The sequence below is a fragment of the Eulemur rufifrons genome, chromosome 12 (assembly GCF_041146395.1).
Source record: "Eulemur rufifrons isolate Redbay chromosome 12, OSU_ERuf_1, whole genome shotgun sequence".
Lineage (NCBI taxonomy): Eukaryota > Metazoa > Chordata > Mammalia > Primates > Lemuridae > Eulemur > Eulemur rufifrons.
The window spans coordinates 16,630,691-16,651,896 of NC_090994.1; the positions used below are offsets into that span (position 1 = coordinate 16,630,691).

Consider the following 21,206-nt stretch of genomic DNA (forward strand, 5'->3'; position numbering starts at 1 on the left):
GCGTCAGCCTAGCTCACAGCAACCTCAAACTCCTGGGCTTAAGCGATCCTCCTGCCTCAGCCTCCCGAGTAGCTGGGAGTACAGGCATGCGCCACCATGCCCGGCTAATTTTTTGTATATATATATTTTAGTTGTCCATATAATTTCTTTCTATTTTTTTTAGTAGAGACGGGGTCTCGCTCTTGCTCAGGCTGGTCTCGAACTCCTGACCTCGAGCGATCCACCCGCCTTGGCCTCCCAGAGTGCTAGGATTACAGGCGTGAGCCACCGCGCCCGGCCCCCAATTAATTATTAACTATACATATTGGCTATACACCTTAAAGTTGAAGTCAAAAAACCAAATACTGGATTGTAGTTAATAGGTTTGTGGTTTTTTTTTGTTTTTTTTTTTTTTTTACAGTGGTATTGGTTAGCAATTCTGAAACTATGTAATGTGCATTCTTGTATCGAGCAAATAAATGGATGTGTAATGGATAATGAGAGCTAGGATTCTCACTGTCACAGAAAGGAGTTACAAGTATGCAAAGGAGAAAGCCAGAATTAACCCAGTGCTCTTAGATTGGAAGGGGAGCTATGAGTATTGAACTTAAATACATCTACATATATTTTTAATATATGTAAATGATATAGAGAAATAAACATGAATGTGAGTTTACTGAGACCATTCAATCAGTAAAATAATAGTAGTAATAAATTATAAACTTATAGAATAAAACATAAATTTGTAATTCAGTACTGACGTAAATGAATAATTATTAAACAGCAGAAGGGAAAGTTTTTCCGTAGAAAAGTCGAACTGAAGTATAATAACTGATATGCTGTATATAAAAGAAATGGTCAGATCATCAAGGCATCGTTTGGCCACCATGATAGTAATGATTTCTTCAGTTAAGAATCATTGAATGATGGCCGGGCGACGTGGCTCACGCCTGTAATCCTAGCACTCTGGGAGGCCGAGGTGGGCAGATCGTTTGAGCTCAGGAGTTCGAGACCAGCCTGAGCAAGAGCGAGACCCCATCTCTACTAAAAAAATAGAAATGATATGGACAGCTAAAAAAATATATATAGAAAAAATTAGCCAGGCATGGTGGTGCATGCCTGTAGTCCCAGCTACTCGGGAGGCTGAGACAGGAGGATCGCTTGAGCTCAGAGTTTGAGGTTGCTGTGAGCTAGGCTGACGCCATGGCACTCATTCTAGCCTGGGCAACAGAGTGAGACTCTGTCTCAAAAAAAAAAAAAAATCATTGAATGATGTTAAAACTGGTAGACTTGATGAGATATGAGATATTTATATAGTCTGAAAATATCTTTCTATGACATGCTTATTAGTTAAGGGTAAACATAGTAACCTTTCAACAGAGAAATTTGGCAAGTGATCAGAGTTAGCATCACTAGTAACAGGACGAGAATGACATGTGCCTCTTGATACGATATTCCTGCCAAAAACGTATAACCTGAATCTAAACAAGAAAAAAATTTAGGTAAACCCCAATGTGGGGGCCATTCTACAAAATAAATATCCTGTACTCGCTGAAAATATCAAGGTCGCAAAAGATAAGGAATGAAGAACTCTTCCAGGTTAAAGGAGACTAAAAAGCTGGTGACTGAATACTATGTATGATTCTAGATTAGACCCTCAATCAGGAAGACAAAAGAGATGTTCTTGTTTTTAATAAATCAAACTGAAGTACACTGTAAAGAGGCATCATGCTTGCAACTTGATCAGTTCAGGGAAAGAGCTGTGTATATAGGTGTGTGTTGGGGGAGGGGAGAGAAGGAACAGGGGAGAATGATACAGCAAATGTGGTAAAATGCCATCATCTGGGAAATCTGGACAAAGGTTGTACAGGAATTCTTTGTGCTGCATCTATAATTTTTCTATAAATGGAGGCCAAGGTGGGAGGACTTGAGGCTAGAAGTTTGAGATCAGCCTGGGCAGCATAGTGAGAGCCTGTCTCTACAAAAAATTTTAAAATTAACTGGGCATGGTGATGTATACCTGTAGTCCCAGCTACTTAGGAGGCTGAGGCAGGAGGATCCCTTGAGCTCAGGAGTTGGAGGCTGCAGTGAGCTGTGATGGCACCACTGATCTCCAGCCTGGGCGACAGAGCTAGACCTTGCTTGTCTTAAAAAGCAAACAAAAAACGCAGCTGGTTGAGAGCTGTGTGCCAAGGTGCCTACTGTTGGTTGTGCTCTGGCTTTGCTAGCCCTCTAAAGGAAAAACTCTTAATCTATCTCTCTCCCTCTTTATTTTGTTAACTCAATTGGATTTTATAAATTATACACATTTGTAAATATTTCAACCAATACAAAATTGTAGAGAAGTCCCCCTGCCCCCCACCAAGTTAACTGCTGTTAACAGGTTGGTTTTGTCATACACATTCCTGGACGTACACAGATAACTGGAAATGCACATGTCTGTATACAGTCCTCTCTCCCCTGTATATTCCTGCTACTAAACACCATTGAGTATCTTTTTTTTTTTTTTTTTTTTTAACCTAGCCATGGACATCTTTCTAAACATGTATGTATAGCTCTGCCTCATTCTTCACCAGTTTTTTCTCTAAATGCATGATTCCATTGTCCCTAAAACTCACCAAGGACTAATAAACTAGCTTTAATGATAGAACCATTTGTAAGGACACTGGGACAGAGGCTAGCAGACAGAATTCAAGTGCTCTTGGGTTGTTGGTTTGTTTTTTTTGTTTGTTTTTTTTTTGGTTTTTTTTTTTTTTTTTGGTACCAAATAAACAAGACTCTCTCGGGCATCCCCCAGTGACACGAGTGCGGAGACCTTTTCTCTGGTGAGAGGCTATTAAGGTGACTCAGCTCCAGCCACTTCCATTTTCTGTGTCGCTACACTCAAAGGTGAAATCCCCCGAAGAGAAAACATGTTTGGTCACTTTGCGCAGCCTCTGTCCCTTTCCATAGGCAGCTGTGGACAAGGACAGCAAGGACACAGAATGCAGAATTCTGTGCTGACATTGACCCCTGGGTGCCCTTCCCCAAGAAGCACTGTCAGAGCGGCCTCCTCACCCTGACTTCCCTTCGCACAGCTGCTCTAGTTGTTTCTCGTCTGGTCTGTTCCAGCCTCTTCATTGGATCCATCTTCCCTGCCACCTCTAGAGTTACCTTTGACAACCATGACTCTCCAACGTGGTCCCCACACGTGGTCCCACGTTTGCTGGGGATTTGTTACGAATGATCGTATTGTTCCCCCATTGTAAAAATTTCATGGCTCAGCCATACACACACTCCAGAGTCCTCACTCAGGGCATAAAAGGTCCTTTGTGATCTCACCCCAGCCTGCTTGTCCAGCCATCCCCCCCAGACACACACCCTCTCTGCATCCTGTCACACAGCAGTTTGCTGAGCCCTTTCCTGGACTGCCACCTGGTGAACTCCTATCCCGTCACTTCGTCTGTGATGCCTGCCCTGGCCCTAGCCAGGCACCTTCTTTGCATGAAACTGCCCCGGACTCCCAAGTATACCCGACTAACAGGGACACGTTATTTGTTGACAATGTCTTTTATCTCCCAGAGTTTGCCCTTAGTAGAGGTAGGGAATCAGCCTCTTGATCCTGTGGAACCTGGCTGTCCCCGAAGCCAGTCACACTGGGTTGTGAGTCACTGTGTAGCCTCAAATCAGTATGCTGATACGCAGAAATTTTCCCTTCTGGTCCATGTAACACTTCCATTGGGAAGGGAAAGGTTGAAAGGTTCTGTCATTCTGAGAGAACTGTTTTGGTGAATTATAAGCCAGAGAGGAGAAAAGGTTGATTTTTGAAATCAACCTTCCACTTAGCACTTATCTTTACCCTGACAGCATTTAACGTGAAGTTATTAGAGCCAGAGAAGGATCTTACTGGGCTTTAATTAAAAGCACAAGGGATTTTGTTTCATGTCTCCTTCCTCTCTTCCTCTTTCTCATCTTACTGCTCCCTTTTTCTTTTATTCATCTTCACGTCCCTGTTCTCTTCCCCTTCCCCTGCCCCTCTTCCTCCTCCTCTTCATCATCCTTTAACATTTCAGTGTTTCTGGCTTGGCTAATCCCTATGGATAGAAACTGAGCCCGGCAGGATATTGATTACCAAATATGGCATTGCTGCTAAAGATGTTAGAGGAATGTGGCTCGAATTCTAAGCCTCTGGCCTCTGAGTAAAGCTGCCAAACAAATTAGGTCATTTTAACTTCTAAGCTTGCTTTTTTTCTTCTTCTTTTCTTTTCTTTTTTTTTTTTTAATAAGGATGCTGGAACTTTGATTTGGTACATGATGTTGATGTTATTTTAGCTCAAATGGGAGGAGGGGGATGAAGGAGGGGGCAGGGAGTAGGGGGAGACTCAGTTCAGCATGTTTTAGGACATGAGCCACCAGTCCTGGCTGTGAGAGAGGCCGCCACATGGTGTGGAGCCTTGGTTCATTCTGGAACGTCAGTGCAAGAGCTGAGGCAGAGAATGCAGATGTGCAGTCTCGTTATCTGAACATGGAAGCTCCAGGGACCTACCAGTGGTCCCAGGATGCTCTGTTCAGTGCCACCCTCAGTGGCCTGGGCCACAGCACTCACGCTTGTGAGCTCAGATTGAGGAGAGTTGCTTCTTCACGAACAGGTTGGTCAAGTTCAGTGCCAAGCACGTTGCTGCTGGGCGTGTCTGATGGGGGGTGATGTGCACGTACGAGCCCTTCCGCCACGTACCTTGCAGTGATCGCCGGGGACTGCGCTTGTACCCCAGCAAAGACCGCAGCCCTTTCAGGTCCATATTTGGAAATATTTATCCTGTCGTGACATGAGTTTTGTTAGGATGAAGTGCTTTTAAGAGGAAGCTGATAGAAGTAAATACTGCTTCAGAATACAGCTTTGTTTTTTTACTTATATATGTTTTTGGGAAGATGATACTGAGGGTTCCCAAATTAAAAAAAAAAAAAAAAAAAGGGACCAGTTAAAGAAAAGTTTCTGTTTTATAAAACCGCCACCCTTGTCACTTTTTTGTGTCGGTTAGGTCTGCACAGGGTATCTTTCCCCTGCCTTGTTTGCTGTTCCCTATTGGTGGTTCTTCTCGGAGAATGAATAAATCAGGCTCACAAAGAAGTTCCACCCCGTCCGGGACTGCCGTGGGTCAGGGCTCTGTGAGTTTCGTTGTACCTCCCTGGGGACCTCTCTTTGCTCCCCCCCCCTTCCTCTTAGTGTCGTCCCCATCCAGGGACAGGCTCCCCCTTGCACCCTTGAAGCTGAACCTGTGAAGTTCAAAGGCATTTATCCTGGTCTACAGAGTAAGAGTTTATTACTTTTTTGGAAATTGTTGTTCTTTTTCTTCAAGCTAATTAAGAAGAAAGGAGGGCTCTGGGGCCCCGAGACCCGCATATGTGACGTGTACATCCGGAACACACCATAATGACGAACGTGGGACCTGAGTCTATTCTGGGTGCGCATTCAGGCTCTGTTCTGGGATGACTTTTTTTTCTTTGGAGATGAGTTCTTGCCATGGTACCCAGGCTGGTCTTGAATTCCTGGGCCCAGGCGATCCTCCAGCCTCAGCTTTCTGACTATTGAGAGTAGCTGGGATTATAGGTGCACTACAGTGCCGGGCTTGCGATGTTTTTTGACACTATTGTTGGGTCTATAATTCGTACCATTGGTCATAATTATTGGAAGGTTCTTCATTATGCTTAGGAACAAAGGCATTCTTAAAAGGGAAGGTTCCAAAATAGACTTGTCTTGTCTTGCCCTAAATCTTGTCTTTCACAGTGTTTGTGATTTATTTTATTGAACATGGTTTATTTTAGCTAAACTATAACAGTAGGGTCAAAAGGTGATTGAAATTATTATCTCTTTGGCTGATATAATTCTTTGCCTTTTCATGTCACTAGTAAGCCAACTATAATCAAAAATCATAATTTTACTACGTCAAGACTTTTAGATTTTTTATAAATTTATAAGCTAACTGGAATCAAATGATACGGGTTGTACTGAAATCTTACAGTGGTTTAATTCCTGTCTTCCGATTAACATGGAGTACTTGTGTTACCTTTCTAAAGCTCTGCAATTAGAAAGAGATGCGAATCTTTTTCTCCATTTATAGGTAATGAAACTAAAAGCATTGACATCCTTCGTTCTGGATAGGAGATGAAAAAAATAAAGGCATCGAAGAATCGTGTTCTTTTAAGTCAGAGCCCAGGCCTCTTAGGATTTTAGGCGTCAGACTCCAGCATTGCGCAGGTCTTTACGTTAATTCTTTCATTCTCACTGATAACCATTCATCACAATTCTTACCTGTGCTGGGAATTTGCTGGTTCAAATTTGAAAACTTGAACTGGGAAGTTTTTGTGCAAGAACAAAAAGGATCGTTGAAAATTCATGTGACTAAATTTTTAAATTAAGTAAACTAAATCCCCCTGACTTCCTGAACACGTTGTGCTGTGGGTTTTTGTATATTCCATGTAAGTAGTGAGAATGAGAGCTCTTGCTGACCTTTCTTCCTGATAGGCCGGGGTTTACTGGGGTGTTTATTTTGTCACCATTCCGGTTTGACTCTAAGGAAATGAAAACATCTTCCATTTGTTCTTTGTTTCCAAAGGGCATCCGCTTCGATCCTGAAATTCCGCAAACACTACGACTAGAGTTTGCTAAGGCAAACACGAAGATGGCCAAGAACAAACTCGTAGGGACTCCAAACCCCAGTACTCCTCTGCCCAACACTGTACCTCAGTTCATTGCCAGAGAGCCATGTAAGTTGATCTACTTTTCATTTTGGAAAAAAAAAAAAAAAAATACCAGGAATTGTTCATGTGATGCCTATGAGATCATACCATGGGACATGGAGCTGGTTGACTCTAATTTTCCATTTCTGGGAAGAAGTTGCCTATTCTTGCTGTCTGAGAACTCTGAATACAGCAGTCTAGTTGGTGATTGGCTGTCTCAAAAGATGGTTCGGCTTCAGCAGAACCATAACTTCAAAGTTTTATTTGTGTGCTGACCATTGTGTGCCCCTATATATACCTTGGGGTGTAAACCCTTCTTTATGCCCCTGTTCTTGGACAAAAGTGCTAGTTACTAGCACTCACTTTACTCCATTTGTTGAAGGATATTAGTTCTTTGGTTTGGAAAAATAGCATATTACCAGTGAAAGAAGTAGATTTTAGGAAGTTGGTTCTATTTTGGGGAACAGTTTAGCTGTAACTCTAGGAGAAAAGGTAAACACATAAAAAAACTTATACGTTGGGACAATCAGTCTGTAAAAACTAATACCAGTAATGCTTGAAGGAATTTGGGGACTCCTGTTTTAAATTAATCGGGTAAAGACACTGACTAATTGCTCGACAAATCTTTTGCCCAACATGAATGAGCTGATTCTGTTAAACCGTCCAGGCTACAATTCGTGCCTTTCATTGATTAACTTTAAAAGATTGTGTTAATTTTCCTTCTCAAGCTCAGTCAGTGGCAGAAGTGAGGCGTGAGACAGGCCTTAAATTTTCCTTTCACTGCGGAGCTACACGTGATGTAATACGGCAGGGCGCTTAGGGAAGCCCAAGTGACTTGCAGTTACTTGGAATAATTCTGTCGTATGGTTTTTTGATCTTCTTTCCAGACCACATGATTGTGATATGTTCTTCTTACTTTCCCTGACAATACATTTCAGCTATTCTTTTTGAAACTGAAGGACACATGGGTTCCTTGTCCCTCTCACCCCCCCATGTCACGTGCATGTCAGCTTTAATCAGGTTATCGTGGAAGTTACGGTCATGCTGTAACTTAGTCACTCTTTAAACGCTGCTGCTTGTCAGTGGAAACTAAGAGATAAGAGTTTCTCCCCCAGCATGTTCTAAATTAAATTTTTTCTATGAAGCCAGAAAGAAATTATTTTGTTCTTCTATGTTCCACGTCCTAGGGAAACTGGAATCCTTTGTTTATTTGGGAAGGAAATCTACACAAAAGTTTTGTCTTGTGCAGTTGTGGTACAGGAGGATATAGGGACATGACTTACACCATTCTTTGTCCTTACAGCATCTAGTTTAGGGCTATGTGTATATTTAACAAATACTTATTACAGTGAGTGGATAAATTGACACTTGAATCTGGCTCTTGGTAGGATTATAGAGGCATTTGTATGCCTCTTTCTTTCTTCTCTCTCAGTCAAGACATCAGAAGAGAGTACTTACAGGATGCCTGATTTTAGAAAGATCATCTAGAATAAGTCTGCTTTTTTAGTGAATTTGTCACCCGCAGATCTGAGAGTCCTTTGAAATGATTAATTCAGACAGGAAGTATAATGGTAGTGTGATACTTAACTTGATCCTTTAAGTTCTTTGCCCAGTGCTTCGCTGTTCAGGACCACAAAACTTTTTCTGAGTCTTTTACAACAGCTCTGTGAAATAAGTAGCCAGGGAGGTGACAGGCAGTTCACGACATGACGTATAAAAGTAACAGAGATGAACAAACTTGGCATTCACAAGTCCCTGAAATTACAGGACAGCATAGAAGTAGAGCTTAGAGCTCTGCTCTGGCCAGCTCTGCTCATCTCCCTTCCTTGCATATAGAACAGCTCAGAAATGGCCATATAGTTTCCATGACAGAGTCAAAACTTGCCTGGCTGCTTATAGCAAAACAAACTTGAAGCAAAAAAAAAAAAAAAAAAACAGCCGAGCATGGTGGCTCATGCCTATAATCCGAGCATTTTGGGAGATTGAGATGCAAGGACGGCTTGAAGCCAGGAGTTCAAGACCAGCCTGGGCAACATATTGAGACCCCCATCTCTACAATAAAGATAAAATTAGCCAGCATGGTGGTGTGTGCCTGTAGTCCTAGCTACTTTAAAGGCTGAGGCAAGAGGATGGCTTGAGCCCAGGAATTCCAGGTTACAGTGAGCTGTGATCACGACACTGCACTTCAGTCTGGGTGACAGAGTGAGATCCTGAACTTCCCTGTCACATACACAGAATCAGTACTTTCCTGGAAGCACACTGCAAACTAGGAATACTGTGGTGGGTCTACACTGGCAAATTCAGTTGCTTAGTGCCCATAATTGGTACTCAAAAGTGGTCATTTTAACCATCCTGAGGCGTGTGGACTATGATGGAATCATAGAATTTGGGGATTGAAAAGGCCCTGAAGCCACGAGACAGAGAGAGGTTTTTATTAATGCTTCTTTTTGTTAACGTTTTTATGTGGTCATGGCAGAAAAGTTCTCACTGCTCTCACTAAAGGAAGAATGTTCTGGCTGGGTCCGGTGGCTCAGGCCTGTAATCCTAGCACTCTGGGAGGCCGAGGCGGGCGGATCGTTTGAGCTCAAGAGTTCGAGACCAGCCTGAGCAAGAGCGAGACCCGGTCTCTACTAAAAATAGGAAGAAATTATACAGACAACTAAAAATATATATAGAAAATATTAGCCGGGCATGGTGGCACATGCCTGTAGTCCCAGCTACTCGGGAGGCTGAGGCAGGAGGATCACTTGAGCCCAGGAGTTTGAGGTTGCTGTGAGCTAGGCTGACACCATGGCACTCTAGCCTGGGCAACAGAGTGAGTCTCTGTCTCAAAAAAAAAAAAAAGGAATGTTCTATGATTTGATTACACAGCAAACATTTACTTGAACTCTCAATTCTCCATAAATACCTGAACTTGGTGAACCTAAATGAACACCCCGTGTGCTAGACACTGGATTAGAAGGAAACTGTGATTGCTGCTCTTAAAAGAACTGTCAGTCCGAGGGGTTGGTGGTGGTCAAAGTTGTTAGGAAAACATGGCCCCATATAAAGGGCATGAAAGAGATTTTGCAGCCTAGTCTAGATTGCCTCCAAGTCAGACTGCCTGCCGTATTTGCTGAGCACCTGCTCTGTGTCTGCCAGGTGTGAAGAATGAGAAAAAACCCGGAATTGCAGCTTGCCAGGGTAGGTGGTGGCCTTCTGTGGCCTTGGCTTCAGCCTGAAGATGTCAGTGAGAGTTCTTGTTTTGCCAATTATTAACAAGCTTAGTGACCTTTAAGAAAAAACATTTAACTTTTCTATGCTCTTGTTCCCTCGGCTATAATATGGCAATACTTTCTTTACACGATTGTTACGAGAGCTAAATAAGATAATATCACAGGATTGTGTTGTGGATCAAATAGGTATAATATATGTAGCGTACTAGGCAAGTGTTAAAGTGCAATCCTGATTTTTATTTTTAAAGCATTGAGTTGTCTTTCTTTCCTAGTAGTTAAAGCAGGTATTGGCCGGGCACAGTGGCTCACACCTATAATCCTAGGACACTGGGAGGCCGAGGCAGGAGGATCGCTCGAGGTCAGGAGTTCGAGACCAGCCTGAGCAAGAGCGAGACCCCGTCTCTACTAAAAATAGAAAGAAATTATACAGACAACTAAAAATATATATAGAAAAAATTAGCCGGGCATGGTGGCACATGCTTGTAGTCCCAGCTACTGGGGAGGCTGAGGCAGGAGGATCGCTTGAGCCCAGGAGTTTGAGGTTGCTGTGAGCTAGGCTGACGCCACGGCACTCTAACCTGGACAACAGAGTGAGACTCTCTCAAAAAAAAAAAAAAAAAAAAAAAAGCTGATATTGATCTTTTGAGATGAGTATCTGTGTGAGTATAGCCAATTGTCTTTGCAGGTTAGGAGATAGGATGAATTTAATGTACATACAGTCCCAAGAAAGTACTATCTTCTTAACTAAATTTTCATTAATGGGATCATTAATTTGAGCTTCTCCTCTTACTTCCTTGTATTTAATAAAGTTTGAAAAGAATTCCGTGAAAGAAGGAAGTGAAGATTAGATACAGAAAAATTGTAAATTACGTAAAATTGTCCCAGATTATACAGTAGGTTGTACAGGAAGGTGTCTGTAGTGTAAGTTCTCTGCTTTAGCGAAGGGAAAAGAACAAGCCACTATCTCTGCTGCTTGTCTTTTGCATCTGTAAAATGATGCTCTGTGCCACACACTCTCTGCTGTGCATTTTGTATGAATTCATTGGATTACAGTTGGAGAAACTGAGGCCTCGGAAGGTCTAGTAACTTTCTTGCGGTTACACAGTAAGTGTCGTGGGCTGAATTGTGTCCCCCCAAAATGCACGTGTTGAAGTCCCAACCCCTGGTAACTCAAAATGCAGCCATATTTGGAGATGAGGTTGTTAAAGGGAAGAGTAAGTTCAAATGGGGCCTTTAGGGTAGGGCCCTAATCCAATATGACTGTTGTCCTTATAAAAAGAAAAAGAGACACCAGGTACATGTTGGCACAGAGAAAAGGCCATGGGAGGACACGGGATGGGGTGGACATCTGCAAGCCAAGGAGAGAGGCCTCAGGAGAAACCAAACCTGCTGGCACCTTGATCTTGGACTTCCAGCCTCTAGGACTGCGAGAAAATAATTTGTGTTGTTTAAGCTACCCAGTCTGTAGTAGTCTGTGAATGGCAGCCCTGGGAAACTACACCAAGTGCCTGGGTTAAAATTCTGACATGTCATTTGCTAGCTTTTTAAGTTTGGTCTTGGTGTTTAAGCTCTCTGTGTCGTAGCTTTCTCAGCTACCAAACGGCAATAATAATTGTCCTCATCCATCAGGTTATGAGGATTAGATTCACTGATACATGTAAAATTCAGAAAAGGGCCACACACAGTACCCAGCGATTGTTAATACATGTGTGTAAAAATGTGTATGTTTATATGCCTTTTGTCTCTCGCAATTATGAGGCTTATGGTTGTTTGCTATCAGTATACCTGGAAATACACATGGGATTTTTTTTTTTTTTTAGATGCCACAGACTTTTTTTTTTTTTTTTTATGATTTTCTTTTGTTCATAATTGCCCCATTCTCAGCAAGTATGGAGAGAGATCTGGTTCGGGGTACTTTTGAAATTTACGGTGTTATTGAGGTGTGATTGGAATATGATAAAATGTGCGTATTTAAGGCACCTGATTTGGTGAATTTGACATAATATTATACATACGGAGTTTAACTGAACAGTGTTTTTGATGAGTTTATACTATTTGCGGTGTACCTTATTATAATAGTGTTCTTAAAGGTAGAGGCAGCCAACTCTTAGTAGAATCTTTACTCAGATTAGACAGGTAGGTCCTCTGCTTTAAATTCAGTTGTTACGAAGTAGATATCACAAGGCTTCTGAACTTTGCAGGAATGCAGATTCCTGTATTCCAACCCAGCGAATCTGATTCTGTGGGTCTGGGCTAGGACTTAGATTCTGTATTTTTAAAAGCTCTTTGGGGGATTCTGATGCAAAGTTAAGTTTGAGAATCACCACTAAACCAAGGAATTGTAAAGTTCCGTTCTCCTTGCTACTCACATACTCTTCTCCGTTGTCCTTGTACCCTCCCTCCTTCCTGCTCCCTAACAAAAGCATGCTCTATTGAATTGGTGCTCTTAAATCCCCGGTGAGCACATAACCCCGCGGTGAACAATCAGACCACTTCCTTGTTTGCCTGCCCTGCCGCTGAAGCTCCCCGATGTGTGACACTGACCTGGGCTTTTCTAGAAGTGAGTTTTCTGTCTCATGTCCGAGGAGATTTCCTTCAGGAAAGCCCGTGTCAAGCAAGTGCCTTCCCGGAGAAAACACCCAGCAGATATGAAATCTGGTCACTTTCACCTGTGTGGGACGGAAGCCATCAGGACCTCGTCTGAGGCTCCCTGTGCTCACGGGACAGAGCCATGTGCCTGCGTTTCCCCGGGCAGCACCGGGCAGTGTGCACCGTTGGAAAGACTGCAGCGGCCGCTGGTCCCCAGCCTGCTCTAAACGTGTGCAGCATCGCCCCCACTACGAGGTGCTGAGCACCCTACCCCTGCTTGTGCTGAGGGGGCTTGTTTACAAAGATAGCAGCTGGGCCTGAGCAATCCCTCAGCAAGCTGGGCAGAAGGAATGGGAGACAAAACACCAAAGGTTGCAGATGTTTTGAGGGCTGGACTTTTACTCTGAAGAGCAACTTCTTTGCATTTTTGTGTTTTGTAATGTAAATGTTTTTTTCTGATGATCAGAATGTCACGTGCATCTCAACCTGCTTTGAGGACAAAATTTTGCTGGCCAATGAGATTAAATGGCCTGGTAGGGCCAAAAATAATGCACGGGCTGTCGCCAAGCTCAGCTCGGTCTCTGTGCTGCCTCTGCTGCGGGCCACTGTGTATTCATGTGGCACAGATACCTTGTTAGAATTCGAGCAAGAGGACTGGCGGCAGACGGATGTCGCCCTTAACGGTCTTAGGTTTCAAAGGAGCCGAAACAACAACTCCCAGGCTGCTCGGATTCTGGCAGTTGATTGGCTGTTTCATAGGCTTTTATTTAATGGATGTAAAGAAAGGAAACATACATTTATTGAGCAACTACTCTCTACCCGTAAGAACAATTTGTAAAATACCTATTTTACAGCTAAGGAGACTGAAACATCAAGGGTTTGAGTAACTTCCCCCAAAGTCACATAGCTCATTTTAAGGTCTAATTGTCTCTGAAACCCATTGCTGATCTTACAACACCACATCGCCAGCCTGTTAGCCCACTTCATTTGGAAGTAGCCCACGGGTGGCTATAGCTCTTATTTAAAAAAAAAAAAAAAAAAAAAAAATTTAGAGCTAGAGTTTCTCTCTGTGGCCCAGGCTAAAGAGCAGTGGCCCTATCATAGCTCATTATAACCTGGAAATCCCAGACTCCGCAATCCCTCTGCCTCAGCCTCCCAGATAGTTTGGACTACAGGTGTGCAACACTGTGCCCGGCTAATTTTTAAAATTTTTTGTAGAGAAGAGATGACTAAGTGGAACTACTGGGTGGTTTTTATTGAGTATTAATATACTTCATTGTCTCTAGGTTGTTATTTCAGAAAATAAGGAGTGACCAGTTTCAACAGTTTAAGTGTTTTAGTTCAATAAATAATCACACTGTCAGCAAAGATGAGGATATTTGACTGCTTTATGATTGGAGGACATAGAAACGGTTCACGTAGGAGGTGTTCAGATCAATCAGTTGGAAATGAGCGTAGGTGGGAAGGGCCATAAGATAGCCCTGTTTTGTATAGTTTGGGACCCTAAGACCTCATCTGCGTATTCCTTGAGACAGCTACTGTATGAAACCAGCATAAATATCACAGATTTATGGTTAGATTGTGAGCCTATAGATGGTTCCTCTTGTAACGTCCCAAAGGGCTCAAGAGAAAACAGGGAATTTTGCACTTTTAAATTTCAAAGAGGTTGAACAGATGAGCAAAAACTTTGCCTGCTTTTTGTATAAGAATGGGATTGAGAGACCTAATCCTGCATTTTTTTGAAAATAAAACTTACATAGAAATTTGAAGAATTGTCTAACGGGATATTGGGTATGTTATTCAGAGAGATGAGAAGTTTTCCGTCCATCTTAAGAGAATGTACCTGAAGACAGAAGGAAGTGTGATTCCCTATGATCACAATCTAGGCCTTTCTCCACTTAAGAAATACCTTTTATTTTCTTGAGCTGTCTCCTTAGACTTAAATGTATAAAATTGTGTTTTTATTTCATCTTGCAAAATGATCATGCCTGATCTATTTTATTGTTAATTATAAAAGTCAAGAGGCCATCAATGAAATTTAAAGGTTTAAAATTACAGATTTTCCTACCATCCCAAAATAACGACTATTAACATTCCATTTTATGTCCTACTTCATGCATTTCTTTTTATCTTTTTTTTTTTTTTTTTTTTTTTTATGGGGTCTTGAACTCCTGAGTAGCTGGGAGTGAGTAAACTTGTTGGGACCATGCCCAGTTTTCTACATACATTTCTATATATCGATATGCGTGTTTATAAAAATACAGACTCTGGGCCGGGCGCGGTGGCTCACGCCTGTAATCCTAGCACTCTGGGAGGCCGAGGCGGGTGGATCGTTTGAGCTCAGGAGTTCAAGACCAGCCTGAGCAAGAGCGAGACCCCGTCTCTACTAAAAATAGAAAGAAATTATACGGACAACTAAAAATATATACAGAAAAAATTAGCCGGGCATGGTGGCGCATGCCTGTAGTCCCAGCTACTCGGGAGGCTGAGGCAAGAGGATCGCTTGAGCCCAGGAGTTTGAGGTTGCTGTGAGCAAGGCTGATACCACGGCACTCTAGCCTGGGCAACAGAGTGAGACGGTGTCTCAAAAAAAAAAAAAATACAGACTCTGACAGATTGGTTTAGTTCAGTTAATGACATGTGGCTACGTTGTACTTATATTACTTATTTTACAAACACCTTTCCATCCAGGACTGCGTACCCAGAGCATTGTTTTTAAAGGCTCTTTATGTGAAAGTTGTGGAGGTAGTGCTGAGGGCCTTGGATGCCAGGGTGAGGTTTTGTTTTTTTGTTTGTTTGTTTGTTTGTTTGTTTTTTTGAGACAGTCTCACTCTGCTGCCCAGGCTAGAGTGCCGTGGCATCAGCCTAGCTCACAGCAACCTCAAACTCCTGGGCTCAAGCGATCCTCCTGCCTCAGCCTCCCAAAGTAGCTGGGACTACAAGCATGCGCCACCATGCCCAGCTAATTTTTTCTTTATGTATTTTTAGTTGTCTGTATAATTTCTTTCTATTTTTAGTAGAGACCGGGTCTTGCTCTTGCTCAGGCTGGTCTCGAACTCCTGACCTTGAGCGATCCTCTCACCTCAGCCTCCCAGAGTGCTTAGGATTATAGGTGTGAGCCACCATACCCATCGATATCTGAATATTAATAAAATTGAATGCTGAAAATTATGTTATCCACCCAGAGATGAGTATTTTCACAGTTTGGATTCATAGCTGTGCAAATATACACGGATAAATATTTGTATGGATGAGATTTTATTTCATATCTTGTTCTGATACCTGCTTTCGTTCTCAGCTCTGGGTCTCATGTTTGTGTTATAGCTGATTCATAACAGTAGAACAATGTGTAATCAAAGCTCTTACTTTGGGAAAAGATGGGCAGAAATGGTGGTTTCTTGGAGAGTTAAATGAAGTAGGAAATCTCTGGCGTAAAGTGTGATCTATACAAACTGAGGTTCTTTATCATCCTGTTCATTCTACAGCGTGTGTAGCCACCAGGATCTTAGCTATGCTGAGAAATGGTGGAGAAGTAGTATCTCTACTTAAATGGAACAGTTAAATTAATTAGTGGCTGAAGGTGGAGGGGTGTCTTTCTGTGTTTTAATTAAATACTCCTCAGAAGGTCAAGGAGTCAAGGTGGTCAAGCATGAACAGCTGTGTACGGGAAATGAGGGTGAGTTCCTGTTCTAATTTTCTCACTTGAGTTTAGCAAACATTTGAGAGGAGGTGAGAGATTAAAAGGCTGAACAAGGTACAGTTCTGTTCTCAGGGTGTTTACACCATAGCAGAGGACACAGGCCTGTAAGGGACTGCAATATAAAGCAGAGCGAGTGTGCACTTGACCTTAGAGACAATGCTGTGTGCAGTTGATGAAGCTAATGATTATGGAAAGAATAAGACGAGACCCGGTGGTCTTCCTAACCTTTTGGCTGAAGATGAGAAAGATCTCAGTTGTGCAAAGGGATCCACAGACTTCAGGGGTGGCCGGCGTGAGGATCAAAACTGAAAGTGTGGGAAGGAAGGGATCACAACGGAGCTACAGCTCAGGATCCGCTGAAGCTGAAGTCATGATGCCCAGAGGGAAGTAGAAAGCACCAATTTGACAATGTTTTGCAGAATCTAGGAAATCTTTAGATACTGGGCGAAAGGTTTTGTTTTGTAAAGAGGAGGAAATGTTGTGGATTTGGACTCCATCACAGACTGCATCTCACCAGCATGCTGTGTTAGACGTCTCAGAAAAGTATTTATGAAATAAGCAAACTTTGGTAAAGGAGTATGAACGGGGTTTTTTGGTGTTTTTCATTTGTCTGTTTTGCTTAAAACAATGTACAATTTTGTCACAAATCATATAGGTCAGAATTCAGCTCAACCAGGTCCCCTGCTTAGGGTCCCACAAGGCTGAAATAAATGTCGCCTGGCTTGCGATGTCACCAGACGTTCTTCCACATCTGCACGGTGGTGGTGGAATTCGAGACCTCGAGGGTAGGATTGCCTACCTGTCGTCCCTCAACTCAGAAGCCCGAATTTAGGTGGAAAGGAAAAGCTTTATTAAAAACTCTCCTCCTTGTGACTTTGAGGAAGAAGGCAGGGCATGTTTGCATAACAAACACTGCCGGTGAAAACATTCCCTGGATGACATAAATCACCTACAGCTTAGGACTGCTGTCTGATGGAGTCTGTTTTCAGATACACCAAAACACAGAGAGAACAGTATAACCCGTCCCAGAAACTCACCCCTCATATTTTTAACAGTGATCAAGATTCCACCACAACTTTTTAATCCCTTCGTTCTCCTCCTCCTCCTCAGTTTTCTTTTTGCAATTGACTTGTTCATATCCGGTCCGTCTATTACATTAGTTCAATCTCTTCAGTGTCTTTTAATCTGGAGCAGTTTCCCTTCCCCCACTCTCCCTTTTTTATGGCAATTGAATTATTTTAAAAAGTATCAGCCTTCCTGAGAAAAGACCCTCCTCTGGGTTTATCTGTTTTCTTCCTGTAGGTGTCCTTTTGCTTGTTTCCTGTGTCCCCTCTCTTTACTGTAAATTTAAAGGCTTAATTGGATTTGAAAGGTTTGGTTAAAGTCGGTTTTCCTTTCTGGGGGTAAGAATTCATCATAGGTGTTAGGTACTGTGTGCTTCATACGGCCTCCTTTTAGGAAGTGACTGATTTTTGATTTATATTTGGTGATGCTAAGAGGATTTGTGGATTCAGGTAGTAATGAACTAATAGCTGCATTGTAAGGTGCCTGTCAACTTTATTTTAACGGCTTCATCCATTGCTCTTTTACTCATTACTCATTACTTCATTAGAGGTTGAAAAATGGTGATTTTTCTAATTATTTATCCTGTAATAGAGTTCATTTTAAAAAGCAGTTTAGGCCAGGCGCGGTGGCTCAAGCCTGTATTCCTAACAGTCTGGGAGGCCGAAGCAGGAGAATCGCTCGAGGTCAGGAGTTCCAGACCAGCCTGAGCGAGAGCGAGACCCCATCTCTACTAAAAATAGAAAGACGTGATTTGGACAACTAAAAATATATATAGAAAATATTAGCCGGGCATGGTGGCACATGCCTGTAGTCCCAGCTACTCGGGAGGCTGAGGCAGGAGGATCGCTTGAGCCCAGGAGTTTGAGGTTGCTGTGAGCTAGGCTGACATCACAGCACTCTAGCCCAGGCAACAGAGCGAGACTCTGTCTCAAAAAAAAAAAAAAAAATTAATTAATTAATAAAATAAATTAATAAAAAGCAGTTTAAATGCTTCTTTCCCTTTTATTGTAAGTTTTCAACGTAAGAGATTGGTGACCGGTTATCTCCATTGGCGATCACTGTTTTGTGGGGGGTTTTGTTTTGTTTTGTTTGCCTTTATTTTTGAGCATCATAATGAAGTCATGTATTTTTGTATTTTCAGGGGGTTAGGTATGTTGCAGTCAGGAATTATTCTTTCTGATGTCCAGGGGCAGGGAGGGGTGGCACCTTCCTGATGGAAGGAGGTACCAAGACTGACTCAGTGGGCGGAGTTTTTAGATGTCTGTCATTCGTGGGCGTGGTGGGATCTTGCTGCCTGGTAGTTGGGGACTGGTGCAGTGTGCCTCTCAGTGCCCAGTATGACCTGTTGTCACACTTAACAGAGGAGTATAATGTATTTCTTGTCCACAGAAAAGGCCACTTCTACAGCTTTACTTGAGAGTAAGATTTTCAGAAAGGAAATAGACGATTATTTTTCAATGACTAAGATTCTTTAATTAGGAAATCCAATAGAACACTGGGATTCCTAGTGATTTATACACGACTTTTATTACTTTCTTCTTAATTTTAGCTGTGTCAGCAGAAGAATAATGAAACATAGTCCTACACATCCAGCCATTTCCACCAGTGAAATTAAACTAAAAGTGGAAAGGTGGGACGTGAAATAGCCAGAATGTTCATCAAAAAGAAATGAAATTTATCTTGTAAAAAGAATGTCTTTGCATGTAAAATAAACATAAAACAGACCGAGCAGTGATATTGACTAGATGCTTTAAAATAAGCACAAAGGGGCAGAAAGTTAAATATTTAGATTAGTGTGAAATGTTAGCTTTGTAGTAGTGTGCTATTGATGGAATATTCCTGGAACATGTCTTCTCTGCTTGTTTTAACACCTGACCTTGGTCCTCGAAATGGAATGTATAGTCAGGAAGACACTGGGCGGTAACGGGTGGGTTTGTTTGACATTTTCTCTTTGTTTGAATAAGCGCTTTAGTTGTTTCTTAATATTCAATTCTATTGAATATTGAGTGGCTTTCTAGAACCAAGACAGTATAGGTCTGTCATTTTGTCGTGATCCATTTGGGTTCCTCGCCTTTTTTCCCCAAAGAAGACTAGATACACTCAAATCTGAGGTTGACCTTTCTTGACTTTTTCATCTTGTGTTTATGAAGAGTAGATAAATTTAATCAACAAATATGTTGCTTTTAGATTCATCATATAGTCATATAGTTTTTGTCCTTCCATGCCTGGTGTATTTTACTTAGCATAATAATGTCCTCCAGTTTCATCCATGTTGTTGCAAATGGCAAGATCCCCGCCCCCCTTTTTGAAGGCTGAATATATTTCATTGTATGTCTATACCACATTTTCTTTATCCATTCACCTGTGGATGGACGGTCAGATTGCTTCCATGTCTTTTCTGCTTTGAAATAGTGCTACAGTGAACCATGGGAGCACAGACAGATACCTCCTGGAGATCCTAATTTCAAATCCTTATAGTTAAAAATTTGCTGAGAGGGTAGATCTTAACACTTAGCTAAGTGTTAGCACTTAATTACTCCCCAAAATAATAATAAAGAGGGTGGGACAGGGAATTGGGAGGTGTTGGTCAAAAGAGAAAATTTCAGTTAGAAAGGAGGATCTGTTCAAGGGATCTGTTTGTATAATATAGTAACTATAGTTAGTAACAATGTATTGTGTACCTGAAAATTGCTAAGAGTAGACTAAGTGTTCTTACCACGAAAAACGTAAGTATGTGGGGTCGTGTATATGTTAGTTTGATTTAAGCCATTCCACAGCATATATGTATTCCAAAACATGTTGTATACCATAAAATACATACAAGATTTATTTGGCAATTTTTAAAAATTCATAATAAAATACTGAGGGCCAGGCGTGGTGGCTCATGCCTGTAATCCTAGCACTTTGCGGGGGCCAATGCAGGAGGATCCATTGAGACTGGGATTCATGACCAGCCTGAGCAACATAGTGAGACCCTGGCTCAAAAAATAAGTGGAGAGGTAAATAGACAGTATCAGAGGAAACTTCTAGTGGGACTTTCAGTGGAAACTTTTGAACATAAACATATGTTTATGATATTGATTGTAGTGATGGTTTCATGGGCGTACTTGTCTCCAAAGTTGTCAAATTGTGTACACATTAACTGTGTACAGCTTTTTGTATGTAAATTATGTCTCAGAAAAGTGGTCTTTTAAAATAAATATTGGCATTCTGATAGGTGAAAATGGCATGGCATTTTAATGGCTTACTATAAAATTTTTGTCATATACTCATTGCTCCTTTAAGAATGGTATTTTCCAAGTGTTTATTCGTTTCTTATTTTCCTCACTGATAAGTCTAGGTAAGAAGAACAGTGCTTTCTTGAGTAGTATGGTTTGTTTTCAGTAGATAATTTGTTCAGTTGAAAGAGAAGTAGGTTATTTTCTGTTTTCTTTTTTCCTCCCCCTCAAAATTGATGATATGAGCCACACCTCCACAGCTGGTGGTTTCTCTTTAAAATAATGATGCACTTCCTGTTCTGCTTGGCCTTACTGAGCTGCAGTGGGAATAAAGTGAGATAATGTGCTTTAGGATCTATCAAGCACTCCGCGATGGCATGTTGCAAATGGCGTTGCTATGCCTGAGGACTTGCAGCCCCAGGCTAAAACACAGCTGTCATTGGAGGGTCATCTGTAGAGCACAGTCCTTTAGAAATACCGTGCACCGTGGTGGGCTGGTCCTGTAGGGGGACCACATTGCAAGGGAGGAATTCCTGAAAATCTTCACAGTAAAGATAAATCTAACTGCAATACTTCCTCCTTTTCTTGATTCCTAGGCTCTTTCAAAGTCCATAAATTGCATTATATTTAATATAAACACAGTTTGTGATATTATAACTGTGTTAGCATGTTAATTTCTAGTTAGTGGGAGAATAATCAAACATCCAAGAAGATACACAGGAG

The 21,206-nt window shown here is 41.8% G+C and overlaps 1 protein-coding gene across 6 annotated transcripts in view; it reads left to right on the forward strand.

Moving 5' to 3' along the window:
* RBPMS (RNA binding protein, mRNA processing factor) overlaps nucleotides 1–21,206 on the forward strand; it is a 165,868-nt gene that overhangs the window by 98,857 nt on the left and 45,805 nt on the right. For all 6 annotated transcript variants that reach the window (XM_069484955.1, XM_069484953.1, XM_069484954.1 and 3 more), the window contains exon 5: nucleotides 6,573–6,723. In XM_069484955.1, the coding sequence (XP_069341056.1) occupies nucleotides 6,573–6,723 (151 nt within the window). The remainder of the gene's footprint in view (nucleotides 1–6,572; nucleotides 6,724–21,206) is intronic.